The sequence below is a fragment of the Xyrauchen texanus genome, chromosome 42, assembly GCF_025860055.1.
Source record: "Xyrauchen texanus isolate HMW12.3.18 chromosome 42, RBS_HiC_50CHRs, whole genome shotgun sequence".
Lineage (NCBI taxonomy): Eukaryota > Metazoa > Chordata > Actinopteri > Cypriniformes > Catostomidae > Xyrauchen > Xyrauchen texanus.
Window position 1 is genome coordinate 19,787,553 of NC_068317.1, and position 16,670 is coordinate 19,804,222.

The 16,670-nt window shown below is 36.0% G+C and overlaps 1 protein-coding gene across 2 annotated transcripts in view; it reads right to left on the reverse strand.

The window, feature by feature from the left end:
• Positions 1 to 1,988: 1,988 nt before the first annotated feature.
• LOC127634890 (CTD small phosphatase-like protein) overlaps positions 1,989 to 16,670 on the reverse strand; it is a 68,158-nt gene continuing 53,476 nt past the window's right edge. For both annotated transcript variants that reach the window (XM_052114633.1, XM_052114632.1), the window contains 5 exons: positions 15,376 to 15,477; positions 9,210 to 9,266; positions 7,831 to 7,923; positions 5,829 to 6,014; positions 1,989 to 2,991 (listed from right to left, as the gene is read on the reverse strand). In XM_052114633.1, coding sequence (XP_051970593.1) covers positions 2,866 to 2,991; positions 5,829 to 6,014; positions 7,831 to 7,923; positions 9,210 to 9,266; positions 15,376 to 15,477 — 564 coding nt within the window. In that variant the 3' untranslated portion in view covers positions 1,989 to 2,865. The remainder of the gene's footprint in view (positions 2,992 to 5,828; positions 6,015 to 7,830; positions 7,924 to 9,209; positions 9,267 to 15,375; positions 15,478 to 16,670) is intronic.

The following is a 16,670-nucleotide window of genomic DNA, read 5'->3' on the forward strand; positions in this document are numbered from 1 at the left end:
TTTAATCAATTAATATGTTTAAAAAAAAATTCGCCTCTTACTATCAAACAATACAAATTCCTTTTTCTTGATTTTACATTTATGACATTCATTAAGATTTTCACCATCTCTAGGGCCCCCAAAACTAAAATAACACAGTGTCTTTGCATAACAGTGTTTTCAGGTCCCACTGTTTATATTCTCCTCTAACCTAAATGACATTCAAATACCACCAATAAAATGCTTTTGAATGATTCTAAGGGAAAGAAGATGGTTGAATCTCATTAGGGACAAAGGTCAATACGATGATGGAAAATTATTATTATTATTTTCAGTAATTAAGTAATGGTCTATCAGCCAGTTAAGTAAACATTTGTATTGTGTGTGTTGTTTGTAAAGCAACACAAGCATGTCAAATGCAATGCATTTGTGGTAAACACCTTTACTGTAGGACTGGTGTTTGTAGATTTCAAAATCATCTTTGTTTCTTAAATTTGCACGTTTAAAATAATTAGAAAACGCTTGGGTACATAAGACCATTTTGATGAGACTTCCCCTCTCTAACAAACTTTTTACTTCAGCACACACACAAAAACATAGACAAACATTCATAACAATAGTAAAAAACAGATATGACTCATTCCCAGAAGAGCAACCCAACACACAGTATGTGAGCTCATAATCAGGAGGGCTGGCATGTGGCTGTACTTTTCATACATCCCTCCCAGAGACACCAACTCACAGACAGCACCCACATTCAAAATGGAATTTTATACTCTCAAACACACTTTTTTTTTTCTCTAAGAGGTAAAACACGTAACTGTGCTCAAGGGCAGGTGATTCACAGACATTTCTGAATGGTGTAATATTTGGATATTCTAAATTTGGAGATAATTATGGAGATCATCGATTTCAAATGGACAGTACTTGAAAGCTTTCTAACTCTGAAAGGAAATACTGCAGTGTAAAATGTTTTATCCAAATCACCAACAGAAGTCATTTCAATGGTTAGATCAAGTAGAGGCGACAGCTCACCAAAAAATAATTATGTAATCATGAATTAAAACTAAACCAATTTTACTTAAGATAATAATTTTTTAGCGTTTAAACAGAGACCACATGATGATCCATGTTGTTCTAAATTGTTTAAATTTCTCCAATTTACCACAAAAAGGCTCAGAATGACAGCCTCAGTCACCATTCATTTTCATTGAATAGGAAAAAGCAATGAAACTGAATGACCTGTGGCATGACATCTCCTCTTGTGTTCATGAAAGAAACAGTCATATGGGTCTGGAACAACATGAATGTCAAAAAAAAGATGATAGAATTTTCATTTTTGGGTGAACTATCCCCTTATGATAAAAACAGCATGCATTTACCCTTTTACAGTGTGAATTAAACATAAAATACTGCACATTTGTGAAATTAATGTGAAATAGAAATATCTCACCTTTTACAGACTCCAAGGACACAGATACAATTATTAAAAAAATATACAGCTAACCACCGCTACATATAATTCCAAGTTTTAAAACCAAAAACTACTGAAAAGCTATTCACTGTCACAGGTGGCCCTTTGGTTGCTGCTCTGTAAGTGAACAGCTTAAAGTTCTAGCCAAATCATGCAGCAAACTTGAAAAACATTCAGAGTTTGTTTGTTAACTATGTTTAACCACATCTCTGTGCACCCCATTCTTTATAAGAGATCAAACTCATAGTGGAAAACAGAGCATATGTAAATTCATTGTGCTGTAATTGTCCTGCACAATGAACTCAATGAATGTGTGTAATCCACTCATGGCATCCCAGCATCTCTAGTGTAATGCACATGAACACGTCCAACTTCAATGCACATTTTAAATAATTTGAACAAAAAGCCAACAAAAGTAACAAAAATACTCCCAGAATTAAAAACAAAGGTGCAAAAAATGACCCTATAACAAAACCCTTTTTTTGTAAAATCTAACACATTTTGAAAAAACACAACAATTGAGCCATTATTGATATTGATTGCATCTTTTATTTTGATAATGATGAGTATTCATTTCAGATCCTGACGTATTGGCTTATTGATTAAAATGAGCCTTTTCACAAATATATTTTGAATAATTAATTCAAATCACAAATGGGTAATAGATGTTTTTAAATTCCCCTCTTAAACACAATGCTTAAATGCTATACTTTCAAAGGCATAAAAGAAGCCAAGAAAATAATGGCATAATTCTTTGCCCGATAATATATTATTCAGTCCAGTGAAGAGTCCAGACCAGAATTTAAAAAGATAGACTCACCTTTTTCCTGTGTACATCTGTTTAAAGTTTTCAAAATCATTGTAAATATGCAGCATACAAAAAAACGAATTTCTATCCTCATAAAAACAGTCATAAGGCACTTCATTTGGTAAGAGAGAAGGAGAAAAAAAAATCACAGTTGTTGTAACTACTGTTGATGCGGAAAAGACTGCCTGCATAGCCTGAACAGAATAGTTCAAAAGAGTACTTTCAACCATCCAGAAAAATAGTTTATCTTTTTTTTGTGTGTTCTTTTTTTCTGGTAAATATATAGAACTCAAGGATAGTAAACTCTTCTGTTATAAAATTATGTTTGTTTGCTTGTTTTCTTCATTCTGCATCAAAATTAGAAACTGAGAATATATATTTGCTTGCCAAGGAATACTATTGGCCCCTGGTCCATTGAGGGTGGACATCGCAGGAAGGTTTTGTCCATAGAGTGAGTCGGATGGAGTAGAGGCTATTTTCTCCTTTGCTTGGTGAATGATGTCCTCTAGAGGCCAGAGATGTATGGTGGCTTGGCCTGAGATGGGTTTCGGTTTTGTTTGTGTATGCGTGGTAAAGTTAAGCCAGGCAGATCTGGACGAGTGTGCTACCTATCCCTCAGACTCTGTAACACACTGTAAATGTCCTTCTCTCTGCTCAGGCCTTCAAACAGTGGCAGTAAATCCAGCAGCTCAGTGTCGGTCATGTCATCAAACCACGACTGCACCGGCACCTGCAAATACACCAACATTTCAATGCTGACAAAATCAGCAACAGGAGACTTTTAACCAAATTAAAGACACCATGAAACAAGTTTTGTGGCTCTTAGTCCATGTCTGTTAGCTTCAAAGCATTTATATAGTAATTTCCTGCAAAATATATGACAAAAATCACTTTTAGCAGATGCATTCATTTAAAATTTACAGTAGTCTTTCTGCACTACAAATACTTTTTTCCAACCCATAACACTCCCTGCAACTGACTAGCAAGAAGCAAATCTTGATTCTGGCAGTGATGTATCTAAAGCTTATTGGCTATTTACGGAAAAAAGGGTTTTTTGTCGGGCACTTCTCACGCACCTTACAGTCTAGCTGATCCCACAAAAGCTCAATGGGTTTAAGATCCATATCACTCTTTTCCAATTATCTGTTGTCCAATGTCTGAGTTTCTTTGCCCACTCTAACCTTTTCTTTTTGTTTTTCTGTTTCAAAGTGCTCTTTACTGTTGTACATGAAACTGGTGTTGAGCGGGTAGAATTCAATGAATCTGTCAGCTGAGGAGTTGAGTTTCTCAAACTATAGACTCTGATGTACTTCTACTCTTGTTTAGTTGTACATCTGACCTTCCACATCTCTTTCTGTCCTTGTTAGAGCCAGTTGTCATTTGTCTTTGAAGACTGTAGTGTACGCCTTTCTATGAAATCTTCAGTTTTTGGCAATTTCAAGCATTGTATAGCCATCATTCCTCAAAACAATGACTGACTGATGAGTTTCTAGAGAAAGCTGTTTCTTTTCAGCCATTTTTGACCTAATAATGTTCTTAAGACTTTCCAGTCTATTGCATAGCTTTAAACTGTGTTTGATATAATGACAAGTGATTTTCTAGTACCAAATTTGCAATTTAGCATGATTACTCAATGATAAGCTGTCTAGATTTGATAAAAAATTACTTTTTCAAATAGTGATGATGCTGTTTTTTACATCAGTAATGTCCTGACTATACTTTGTGATCAGCTGAATGCCACTTTGGTGAATTAAAGTACCAGTTTCATTCCGAAACAGCAAAATCTGTACATTATTCCAAACATTTGGCCGCCAGTGTATAATAAAACATTTAAAAAATAAAATAATGTTGTATGTTAACATTAGTTAGTGCACTATGAACTAACATGAACAACAATGAACAACTGTATTTTTATTAGCAAACATAAATAAAGATGAATAAATATTTTAAAAATATATATCATTGTTCGTTTATGAAACCTAATGCATTAATTAATGTTAAGAAATGGAACCTCCAAGATGTTTCTTAAAGGGATAGTTCATCAAAACATGTAAATTCTCTCATTATTTATTCACTCACATGATATCCCAGGTGTGTATGACTTTCTGAGTTCACTAGAACACATTTGAAGAAAAACAGAAAAATATCTTCCTAGGTCCTTAAAATGCAAGTGAATGGAGATTTCTCTTTTGAAGTTCCAAAAGTCACAGACAGACAGCATAACGTTATCCATTAAATTAATTAATTAAATGAATGTCTTCTAAAGACACATGATTGATTTTGGTGCAAAAAAGATACATATTTAAGTACTTCTTTTAACTCTAAAACCTGTTTCTGTTGTACAGTGGTATGAGCGTTTCATGTAATCGCATTGGCATTTGAAACAAGTGAGAACTGACGCAAGTGTGTCACAGCCAGAAGAGAAGCACTGTTTACAAGTGAGAAGGAGGAACACTGTACAGTAGCTTGGTTGGTTTTGGTTTAGATCGTTTGTGTACTTATCCTGGATGTCTCAACTGAGAGGAGAACATTATGTCTGTATCAAGCAATGCAAATACGTCACACAAGAGAATGCTTGGACTCTACCCTCTTGTGAAGCTTACTTGAAGCACTGGGTTATAGTTAAAAAGTACTTAAATATGGATCTTTTATTGCACCAAAAGTGAGCGTATCTCTTTAGAAGACATACATTTTACTGCTGGACTGCATCGATGAAGTTTATGTTGACTCTGTGATTTTTTGAGCTTCAAAAGAGAAATCTCTATTTACTTGCATTTTAAGGACCTACTGAGCTAATATATTTTTCTATTTTTCTTCAAATGTGTTTTGGTGAAGAAAGTCATACACGCCTGCGATATCATAATAATGAGTAAATAATGAGAGAATAAAAATTTTGGGGTGAACTATCCCTTTAATAATTTCTACAGATCATGGTATTGGTTTTGGGTATTTCAGTGCACCAATGTTACATAAAGAATAAGAGAAAAGTTCTTTGTGTAAGCTACAAAGGTTCTCTTATGGCACCCGGCTGTAAAAGCCTTTTTGTTTTTAACTGGAACCTTTGTTTTAGCGTAACAGTCCTTATTTTGTTTCAAAGCCAATTCTTCTGTGTGCAGTGTCTGACTATCTTGGTGTCTTTTGAAAGGAAAGAGTATCTGAATTATTGAGACATGAGGTATCCACGATCTCACAGACAACAGTTTCAATCTGCAGATCTTTAGATTGAATACAAAATAACACCTAATCTAATGGGAGGGATGCAAGCTAGTGGAGGAGGTGACAGCACAGAGGTAAAATCTGCAGCATGTTCCACAGGCAGCTTGCTATGCAGACTGAGTTTATAAGTTATGAGATGTTTTGACAAAGGACTGTGGAATGTTTGCAACTGGGTTCTGGCTCATTAATTCCACTGGAAAAGATGATCCTGAAATAAAACACATCAAATCCACATACATCTGAAGTTTTAGCATGCAATCTATCAGAATAACAATATGAAGATGGATCTTCATTGAGTAAAGAAGGGCATTCTGAGTGCTTAAAGCTGATGTGACCCATAGTGACACTTACAGCATTCTCTGGATGGAAGATGTAAGAGGCAGGTGAGTTGTCTACTATTATGACTTTGTTGAGCTCTCTGCCCAGTCGGCTGAGGTCTTTGACGTAGTTTCCCCGGTGGAACACACAGGATTCCCTGAAAAGCCGTGCCCTGAATACACCCCACTGGTCCAACAGGTCTGCTACAGGGTCAGCATACTGCAAGACCAAAAAGAGTCAACAGCAATCACAATGTGTGCCCTCAGAATGACTTTCACCACCTGAAAGTAAGTGTGGGAGGCATTAACCTTTTATATGTGCTCTACAACTTCAAGAAAAGATGTTTTAAAGTGTTTTTTTTTTTAACTAGAAATGGCATCTTAAAAACGCTGTGTTAATGTGTGAGCTATACGTGGTGCAACGGTCAAATAAGTCTAGAGTTTACACAGAAAAACATGTATTCATTGAGTGGCCCCTAAAGCAAGGTTAAAATTCATATGTGGGTCAAAACTTATTTTTCAGTATAATTTTAAATGAAGTGGTCTTTTCATCAGACACTACAGGCATTCTTTAAATAGGGTGTCTTTGACCATGTGAACAGACTTTTCTCAAATTTAGTTTGCATGTTTATTTAATTATAAGAGAGTTTGCATCACTATCCATAGAATGCATATGTGGGTCGTATATGACCCCGTATGTGTTTACTATGGTATTCAATACACTTAACACTGGTTTTAAATTTAGTTTACATTGATTTTAAATTTCCATCATTGATGTAATTAATTAAGTTGAATACCATGTTCATATTTATGTGCAGTATACAAGTATAGCAAGTTGTTTTTCAGCTAATGCTTTTATGCAAAGAGTATGACGAGTATTGCCAATGACCAAACATGGAAACTGTCCATTTTACGATTATGCAGCCTTTTTACACTGTCACCCAAAACTTCTATTCCATTTTCAATGGCTGTAAAACTCAAGACAATTAAAATATATATCAACAATTACATTTTTGTAATTATCAATAAAATTATCACTACAGTTAATTCAGTTTGAAAGAAAAAAAAAGTAGATATGCATATAAATTTCACCTTGGTTTTTCCGTCCCACATATGTTACGGGGTTAAAGTTGTGTAAACATTCTAGTGTTAAACTGTCAAACCAATAGATAAAAGCCTTGTGCACACATACAGCGATTCCAACAACAAAGCGACTAGATCTCATTCATTTTTATGAGAGCTGGTGACTTCTGGCGACTTGAGCGACAGTGACATCTAGTGAATAGATGTGGACGTGGCGAGCGACGCAACATCATCTGTCTCCTCTGAAATGATGGGAGTCAAGTGCAGGCAAGACACAGGAGAAATGTCTGTGAGCGGTGTCATTGTTCCATATTACTTGTCTGTAACCACATACTGTACATAATAAAATGATGCATGGAAAAAAAAATGTTGGCAGTCTGAATGAGTTTGATTTGAACATTGATAGATCGTTCATCTTATTAATGATATGATGCATTAAACACTGCTGCATAACTCTCCCCTGCAGAATGGGCAAATCTAGGGACAAGAAAACCGATTCCTTGTCAAATTAAAATGATATCTTAGTTTACTGGCAAAATGCCTCATCTGTGAATCTGTGATCAGATTCTCAAGACATATGGCCAGACGTGCAGTCCACCAATAACGTTACAGCGTCAGCAGTAGGAACGCCCACAAGCAACGTCATTGTACTAGCTATGGAGACTAGCGACATCAAGTGATAAAGTTGCTGCATGTTTGTATTGGGCTTAACAAAGGTATATTAGTCTTAGTGTAGAATGGGGTAAACAACCTTTTTGACAAAAACTGATCAACCCCTACTTAACCCTAACTCTAACCTCCATTTTAAAGCATGCTTTCGGTAACATCCCCTCATTTAGACATTTGTGAAGCACTGATGGTGCGGCACTGCCCCAATTGCTTCCTATACAGCGCATAACTAAGAAATATATTTCTAAATAAAATATATACCATTCCATTGTGTAGAGACTTACCTTTGCTAAGCTGGCTGTAAAAAGTACACATTCAAACAGTTTGCCCATTTTCTGCAGAAACTCATCCACATGAGGCCTCTTCAGCACGTAGACCTTCAAACAGACCGCAAAAAACACAACTTATTACTGAAAGAAAAAAATCACTGCTGATTCCAGGAAAGAGACAGAAGAGATGCTGACATTGAACTTTTGACCAACCTTTTTTATAGTTTTCCAATCTTGAATGAGACACCCAGTCGCTGCAACCCAGTGCAAGTAACCAAGAACAGGCCAACCCTGATCCACAGAGCCTATCCTGGATTACTTGAACCAGGTAACAGCCACATCCCAGAAGTATTTCATCATAAGAAAAAAAAGGGCTTTTATTGACACTCTTTCTCTTTGATACATGCACACACACACACACTCATACTTGCCATCAACACAATTTAGGTTCCCATGAGGGTGGATACTGTGTGGTAAGGCTGTGTTCAGAATGATGACATTTGCTTACTTCAAAGTTACTTCCAGTGAGAACTCCCAGACTAAATCACACCCAATGATTAAAGCAGAATTATAAAAAGGAAGCTGATTTGATATTTGGTCTGTGTGATGTAGTGCAAACCCTTTGGGCCCATTCACAAAATGTTTTGAGTTTTTTATGAAATATTTTTATGAAAGGAAAAAAAAAAGGAAATTGATTAAAAATGCTACAGCCACAGAAGACATGTTGGAATTTGAAACAGTTGTATTATTACTGTTAACACTGAACAGAAGGATGATGATTGTATGATTAAAAGAAATGTCTGCTGTTCATTTAAAACACAGATTGTTGGGGTAAAGTGACATTAAAACTAAAATAACACATTGCATTAGCACTTTCTTGATAATCCTTTGCTGACACAATGTGAGCCAAAGGGTCTTGTTAGTTTCGGAAGTTAGCCCCTGTTGTTTGAAGCCGTAACTACGTTCAGTTGGAACTGTTCTAGCACATAAAAAAAAACTAGTTGCAGGTGTCTCAAGATGCACTTTTAAAAGTTCAACTAAACCTGACACTGCATCTAAAAAACATGTTGCTCCTGCATGAGACCATGAAAAAACAGTGAGATGTGGCGCAACATTTAAAGATGTCCGTTTAGCGTATGTTTGCATAGAAAAACGGTAGAAAAACAGCGTGGACGGACACCACAATGGTGAGAACCAATGGCATTTACGGCTCTGGTGATTGGCTCAAAACTGTTTATTTTTCAGAACTGAGTTCCGAGCAAATATGGTAGCATGCGGGGTTACATGCGCCAACCGAGCAACTGCCATTGAGATGAATGGAAATGCTAATAGACGGCCCTCCACAGCAATATTAAAGAACTCTATGGCTGCATTTGAACCCATTAATACAGTACCTGATGAACTGTTCCATCAATCTCCACAGGGACTATAAAGTCTGCATTGCTGATGGGCTGTAAGCAGAAAACAGAAAGACATGCATTAGAAACAGTCAAAACTGGCAATCAGCTTCATCCCTGACACAACAGTATTACAGCTGTATCATCTGTGGTGTTCACTGAGAGAGCAGATGTTCGTGTGTATAGTGCCACAGGAAGGCATCCTTCTCTTCACAGCTACCTGTAGTCAAGCATTTCAATTAAACCTCTTTGAGCTTAAAAAAGACTATATATGCATGTCTAACTGAGCCAGTGTGTGTGTCTGACAGCTGATTGCATGGAGCTGGGAACTGCAAGAGTCTTTGAAAAGAGACTTGAATCATCTTTAAAGAAACTGTAAGGAGAAAGAAAAAAGGGAGCAATAGAGCACAGAGAGGATGAAAATGTCTCAGCGGGCGGCTCAGAGCTGTCTTGATGCCAAAAAGAAAAACAGAGAGATGAGGAGAGAAAACTTTGGCTCTCTGTACTTTTTAGGCTCTTGTTAAAAACAGGGGAATTCTGCGGTTCCTAGTTCTGATAGGACGGCGGAGAAGGAGGCTCAGCCATTAGTGTCTCTGTCCTCTGTCTGACCTGGTTTGCATAACATCACAATTGTCTTGGATAGTTCCACATACAGCACAGCTTAACAGACAGTTTTTAAATAGGTAATAAATAGGTAATATCTTACAATAGATAAAGGGGTTTAAAGCAATAGTTCACCCAAAAAATAGTCATTTACTCAACTTCATGTTGTTAGAAAACAGAATGTTAGCCCCAGTCGCCATTCACTTTCATTGTATGGAAAAAAAGATGCAATGAAAGTGAATGGTGACTGAGGCTACATTCTGCTAAACATCTCCTTTTGTGTTCCACGCAAGAAAAAAAGGTACATTCGGTTGAGAAAATGATGACAGAATTTTCATTTTTGGGTGAACTATCCCTTTAGTGGATTGAAATATTGTATGTAATGTATGGAGAACTTTATTCAAGATCAGATTTTAATTAACCAAATATTTTACACATCAGGTCCTGTTATGGCCAGCAGGTGGAGTGTGTGATCAATATGATGAGGAGTAGCAACACTGGCCAAGCTAGTCTTATTTACATGGCTGGGTGTTGACATAGGTCAGGTATATAACATTTCAAATACAAATAAATGTTTTTCTTAAAAATATAACCTAACTAAAAAACTGATAACTCTTCCTGTTCTAAATTTAAATGAAAATAACATAACATCTGTAATAAAGTGCAGTACAGTATATAATCTTTGAGAGAGAGAGAGAGAGAGGGATTAGTGTGCATAGAATACATGCAGAAATCACACTGACTTTTCTTCTAGTGAATTGTGCCTGGACTGCAGATCATCCCTGTTTTTAAACAAATTGTTACACGGCTATCTGGAATACTTGATTCTAATTGATCAATCTCATTATTCTGCAGTCAAAAATGTAAAGTATAATGACCACTAAACTGTATAATTGACCACTGATTTCCTATATAAAGCTGTACTAGTTTTATGTCTCTCGTATCACTTCGTACGTATCACTCTCGTATCTCGTATCACTCTCTTCTCACATAATAAAAACAATTGTTTTAAATATTAAAATATTTAACTCCAATTAATACTTGTATTCCATTAATTTATTTATTTGTTAAGTATTCCTATAATAAGTGGGATAATTTACAGGTCACTATTGCAAAGTAAACATGTATAAATGTGTATGCTTGTGTACATGTGCATTTTTTGGTGTCAGGGCGGGCATATTTGTGCATGCGCTTTCAGTGTGTGTATGTGAGTGCGCACAAAGGCATGCATCCCTCTCTCTGGGCCTCTTTCTCTCAGTTACTGCCTTTCTGTCTTCTCCGAGCAAAAACAAGCTGCCAGGCAAACATTTAAATGGAAGAAAGGCTCTGATTTACCAAAATACTATTATTCTTGGAGCAAACTCATTGAGTTTCCTGTCACTGTCTTCGAATTGCTTGTTCTCTCAGAGTGGGAAGGTGTCCAGCTGTGGATGACAAGTATGCATTAAGCTAGATGTATGTTTATGTAAATGTGGGGTGTGTGTGTATTTAATTATTTGACCTTGTTGTGAGTGTCAGTGAGCTAAAAAGCAGCCTAAAACCAAGATGCAGAGAAGTGGGTCACTGCTCTCAGCAGGTGGGTCCCTGAAGCGCCACTTTCTAGGGACCAGACAAGCATTTCATCTTTGAAGAGGATTTTATTCATCTGGGACTATAAATCTGCCACAACAGTCTCAAAAGACTGCCATTGCCTTCTGTTATTATGTCTTAGATTGCTCAATAGAATTATCAGGCCACTCTAAAACCTCTGCTATAACCTACTGAAAACAACTGATTTTTACATTTTCTGAATAAAATATGAGTGGTGATAGCACATACAGAACTAGCTGCAATAAAAAAGGCCATGCCACTGAAATACATTTAATACATTTAATTCCCCTTTAACTGAAATTAAAATAAAAACTGACATGATTGGAAAATCATTTTCATAACTTCAAAATGAACTAAAAATATAGTCGCAAGCGTCAATCATCGGGGTCCAAGCACATGTGAAGAAATAACCCAAATAATCAGAATTGACAGAAATGATCCAGTGGATGCTAAATAATAACAATCGACAGAATAAATCCTGCCTAAATTATATTTGTTGAAAAGTGAATTGGGTAACAACATTTTAAAGCTGTAAAAAGCACATAAAGGCAGCATAAAATGAATCCATATGACTCCAGTAGTTGAATCCATATATTAAGAAAGCAAGATGATAGATGTCAATCTACTCAAAAGTTATAACCATTTTAGTAAAGGTGGCCACACCCATTATGTACGTTTTGGTGTACCATTAGACGATAAATCAAAATTTCAAAATTCCTTTGATAACTTTTCATATTGAGACTCTGAATAGTTCTGCAATGGATGGGTTCCGATCAGGCAAATGGCCAAGGACTAGTTCAAATAGTTGCTGACTAGTTCAAATAGTTGCTGACTAGTTCAAATAGCTGCTAAAAGTTCATTAATCAATGGCGGCCATGTTTTTCAAGATATGCAACTGTTCTCATAGACCCTGATGTCAAAGAAACTGCATGCAAAATTTCAATTCAATCAGACCAACGGATCCATAGTTAGAGACATTTTTTAATGTTTAATTATTACAGCTTCAACAAGAGGCAGAGGTGCACAACTTTGTGTGTGTATCCTTAGAATGACCCTATGCATAAGTGTACCAAATTTGGTGATAATATCTCAATACGTTCACGCCCACTATGTTTGTTTTGGCATACCGTTTGACGATTAATCAAGAGTTCAAAATTACTTTGATAACTTTTTACACTGGGACTCTGTTGAATCTTTCTGCAGTGGTTTGGTTCTGATTGGCCGAATGGCATAGGCCTAGTTTGAAAAAGTATTTAATGAGTGATCTGTTTCACACCAATGGTACTTAAGGCAAAATTGTTCAGAATGAGGAGATCTACAATATGGTATGAATAAAGTGTTTCTTTGTGAAAAACAGCGCTATATACAACGATTTACATGCATGTAAAATGCCATTGTGCCTCCCAGTGTCCAATTTATTTCAAATATTGCACAGACCTCTTAGCCTAAGAGACAAAATGGCCTTCCAGGTTTCGTTCTGATCGGCCTTATTTAACCCTATATAAAAGCTGCTGTAAGCTGTTTGTTCGATGGCGGCCATGTTTTTTTTTAAATGCGACTGTCCACATAGACCTTTATGGACAAATAAACTACATGCAAAATTCCAAGTCCATAGTTAGAGAAATGTTTATGTTTTTAATTATTATAATGCCATCAAGAGGCAGAGATATGAAATTTTATTTGTGTGTCCTCACAATGACCTCACACATAAGTATACCAAATTTGGTGATAATATCTTATTCCGTTCAAGAGTTATAACCATTTTAGTAAAAGTGGCCCTGCCCACTATGTACATTTTGGCATACTGTTTGACAATGAAATCAAAATGTAAAAATTCCTTTGATGGCTTTTCATAGTGGGACTCTATGAATCTATCTGCATTGGTTTGGTTCTGATCAAGCAAACGGCCTAGGATGAGTAAGAAAAAGTTGTTTTTTCTAATAAATTGAAATTGTAAAAAATGTTTACTGCAGAAATGACCCTGTCATTGTGGGGCGCTCGTGGATTCAGAGAAGCAACACATTTGTATTGTAGCCTATATGGTTCCGAAGTTATGAGTAAAAATGCTAATTAGTTAATAATACCACCACCGTGTGGCCGATTGTCACAAAATGTTATATGCAGCTTCGAGTTGATACCTTGCTTGTGTATATTCATTTCAATAACCCTCAGACATTCCCAATAGGAGTTATAAGGTGCTGAATTGTATTTTTAATTTGAACTTGTCACTCAGCAAATGGCTGCAAAGTTACAGTATGTCAGTTTTTAAGTTGTAGTGCCCCCTAGGGGCGAAATTTTACAAACTTTGCTAACATCTTCTAAACGTCCTGTTGACTATGTGCACCGAGTTTGGTTACATTTGGAGTTTGCGATGAGTAGATATTAAACAATTACTCAAATCATGTTAAACCGAAGGCATTATATCGTTAATATCTTCGGAACGATTTGACGTATAAAATCTTTTTGATAACCTTTTGTCAGGAGGGTCTGCAGATGATGTATACCAAATTGCATGCCGATCGGACTAACGGTCTAGGAGTTAGAAAAATGATCAACAAATTTGAGGACATTCATGTAGGGTTTGATTCAAGAAATCAGAGGAAAAAATATTTTGATTCTAGCCCACACGGTTGCAGAGATATGAGCCAAAACGTAAAACTGTTTATTATAGCGCCACCTAGGGTCAGATGGGTGTGCATTTGTGCGCCTGGGTAGTGGGAGGATTTGGGATCATCCTGCCAAGTTTGGTGCCTCCACGACTTACGGTCACTTACGTTCAGACACTTTTAAGGTAGAAAATATTATAAGAAAAAGAAGAAAATCAGTACAATTACTATAGGGTCAAGCAGCGTCACTGCTTGGCCCCCTAATAACAAGAAAAGCAGTACAAATACAATAGGGTTCAAGAACTTCGTGCTTGTACCCCTAATAAAATAAAAATGCCTCATAATACTCAAAATAAATTTAGTTTTAGATACAGTATATTATCAAAAATGTATACATTTATAATTCACCTTAATTTAACATGAAAATGCCACTAAATAGAGGTAACACAAGATTGCTCTAAGAAATTTAGGACGTTAGATATATTTAAATTATATCAATAAACACTTTTGATTTGGCAGCCTTGAAATAATAAAACTAAAATAAAGACAAACTGAAATGAGTACTAAAAATGAGTTTGCTGTTCTACCAGCAAACGTGTAAAAGATCAATAAACTAAACTGGAATGCCTAATTGAATAATAAATAGAAATAAAAACAAAATTAAAAATACAAATCTATAAAAAAACCCTGTGTCTAATTTTCACAGCCTATGTTTTCCCGATTTCTTCTCCTCCAATGAAAATTTGTAGAAAGATGTATTTTTTATAGGTGCACTCATTAAAATATATGTTTATGTCTGCTGCCACCTAGCGCACCCATCACGCAAGACACAAAGTTCTGTAACCAATGTCATTGTAGAGTATAAATGTGCTAATCGAAGTCAGCCATGACTAATATTATTGCAAGTGAAAGTGTCCATTTACAAGTAATAACTGAGATAAAATGAGTATTATTCGGCTGATCATGTGATCACAACTTGTCGGCGCTCATGAATTCATGCCCAGCACCATGTGTATACTAAAGCAGCTTTTCTCTTAGATTGATAAGAATAGATTCTTCATCTCATGAAGTGTACATCATAAAAAAAAAATTTAAAAAAAATACTGCTTTACTAGTACTATTTATTTGTTTAAAAGTTTAGCAATTTAATGTACTGTCAGCAACAATACAACTTACTATACCAAATGTTCTTCTATCACTCACAGATGTATTTTCATTTGCATGTTAAATATGGCATCAACCCCAAGATCTATATCAGACTATACTATATCTTCTATACCAGATTTTGTTTGCATCTATCAACTGCTTTGTGAAATATGTAATAATTACAGTAATTGTGTCTGTGTGAATGTATACACCAGTACCTTGAAGGAGCTGTGCACGAGGGTCTCATCCAGATCGATCACCACACAGTTCTTGCTGTAGTCATTAATGCTGACCTCAGGCAGTAGGTATTTGGCTGGAGGCTGGAAACACAGCACAGATGATAAAGGGATGGATACAAAGAAGAAAGTAGAACAGGAAAGTAAACAAGCAGTTGATTCAGAGTCACACCAGAGGAGAGACACATGCTTATCATAGCGGCCAGACATTCAGAGTTACAATCAAAGGTTACGGTGCCTCCTCCAGTGGGATGCAACATGCACTGGAGAATGTGTTGTTGTTGTCCCAGGTGAATCTGACTGATGTAAAGGGATCTGGTGCATTTGGATAACCTTGAAACAACAGATCATAGCTCTGTGTTAAAGTGATTGGCCCCCATGGTTCGGTTACACTGCCAAGTCAAGTTGCTTTAGAACAAGCTGTAGTCTGTAGTCCTCTTGGCTATAATGAGAAAGGGTGTGTGTGTGTGTGTTAGAGAGAGAGAGAGAGAGAGAGAGAGAGATGGGAGTGCACTAATGTGAGGATGTCTTTTTACTAAGCCTGACCTGAGGGAGGCAGATGGACTTGCCTAGGAGACAAATACACACAGAAGGACATACGTATGCAAAGATGCACGCAAGTGTGCACAGCCATACACAGCACATGCAGACATGCACAATGTAAGTATATACATAACTGTATTATGGCTAATGCTCTATATATGTGTAGATTTCAGCATGAGTCCTATATGTATGTGTTTGGAGGAAAGGTCATAAAGGACAGTGCATTGGCTGTTTGATTAATCTGTGCCAGAGTGAAACTGTTGGAGTCCTCCATGACCTTCCATCTCCACTCTTTCCACCTCATCATACTTGGACAAATATGTGCAATTCTAATAATTTAAAAAGTGTATTTAATTATTCAGATAATTATATAATTACTCTTACACTAAAAAAAAAAATGTTTTTAAAATTAAAAATGACAATTTACTTTTAAGATTTGAAGATGTACTTACAAGTCATTATTTACTAGTAGGCCTAATTAGTTTACTTGCATAAATTATATTTTAGCCTTCTTTAAGATTTATGCACTTAAATTTCATAACACAAATCCATCAAATTGAACTGAGCAATTTTAATAAAATAAAATATAAAACCTAAATATTTTAAGTTTTATTATTTTAGTTTTGTTAAACATTGTACAGTTCAATTTGATGGAGTTTAATGAAATTGAAATACGTAAATCTTTGTGACCTGGGTAGTTCAGCGAGTAAAGACGCTGACTCCCACCCCTGGAG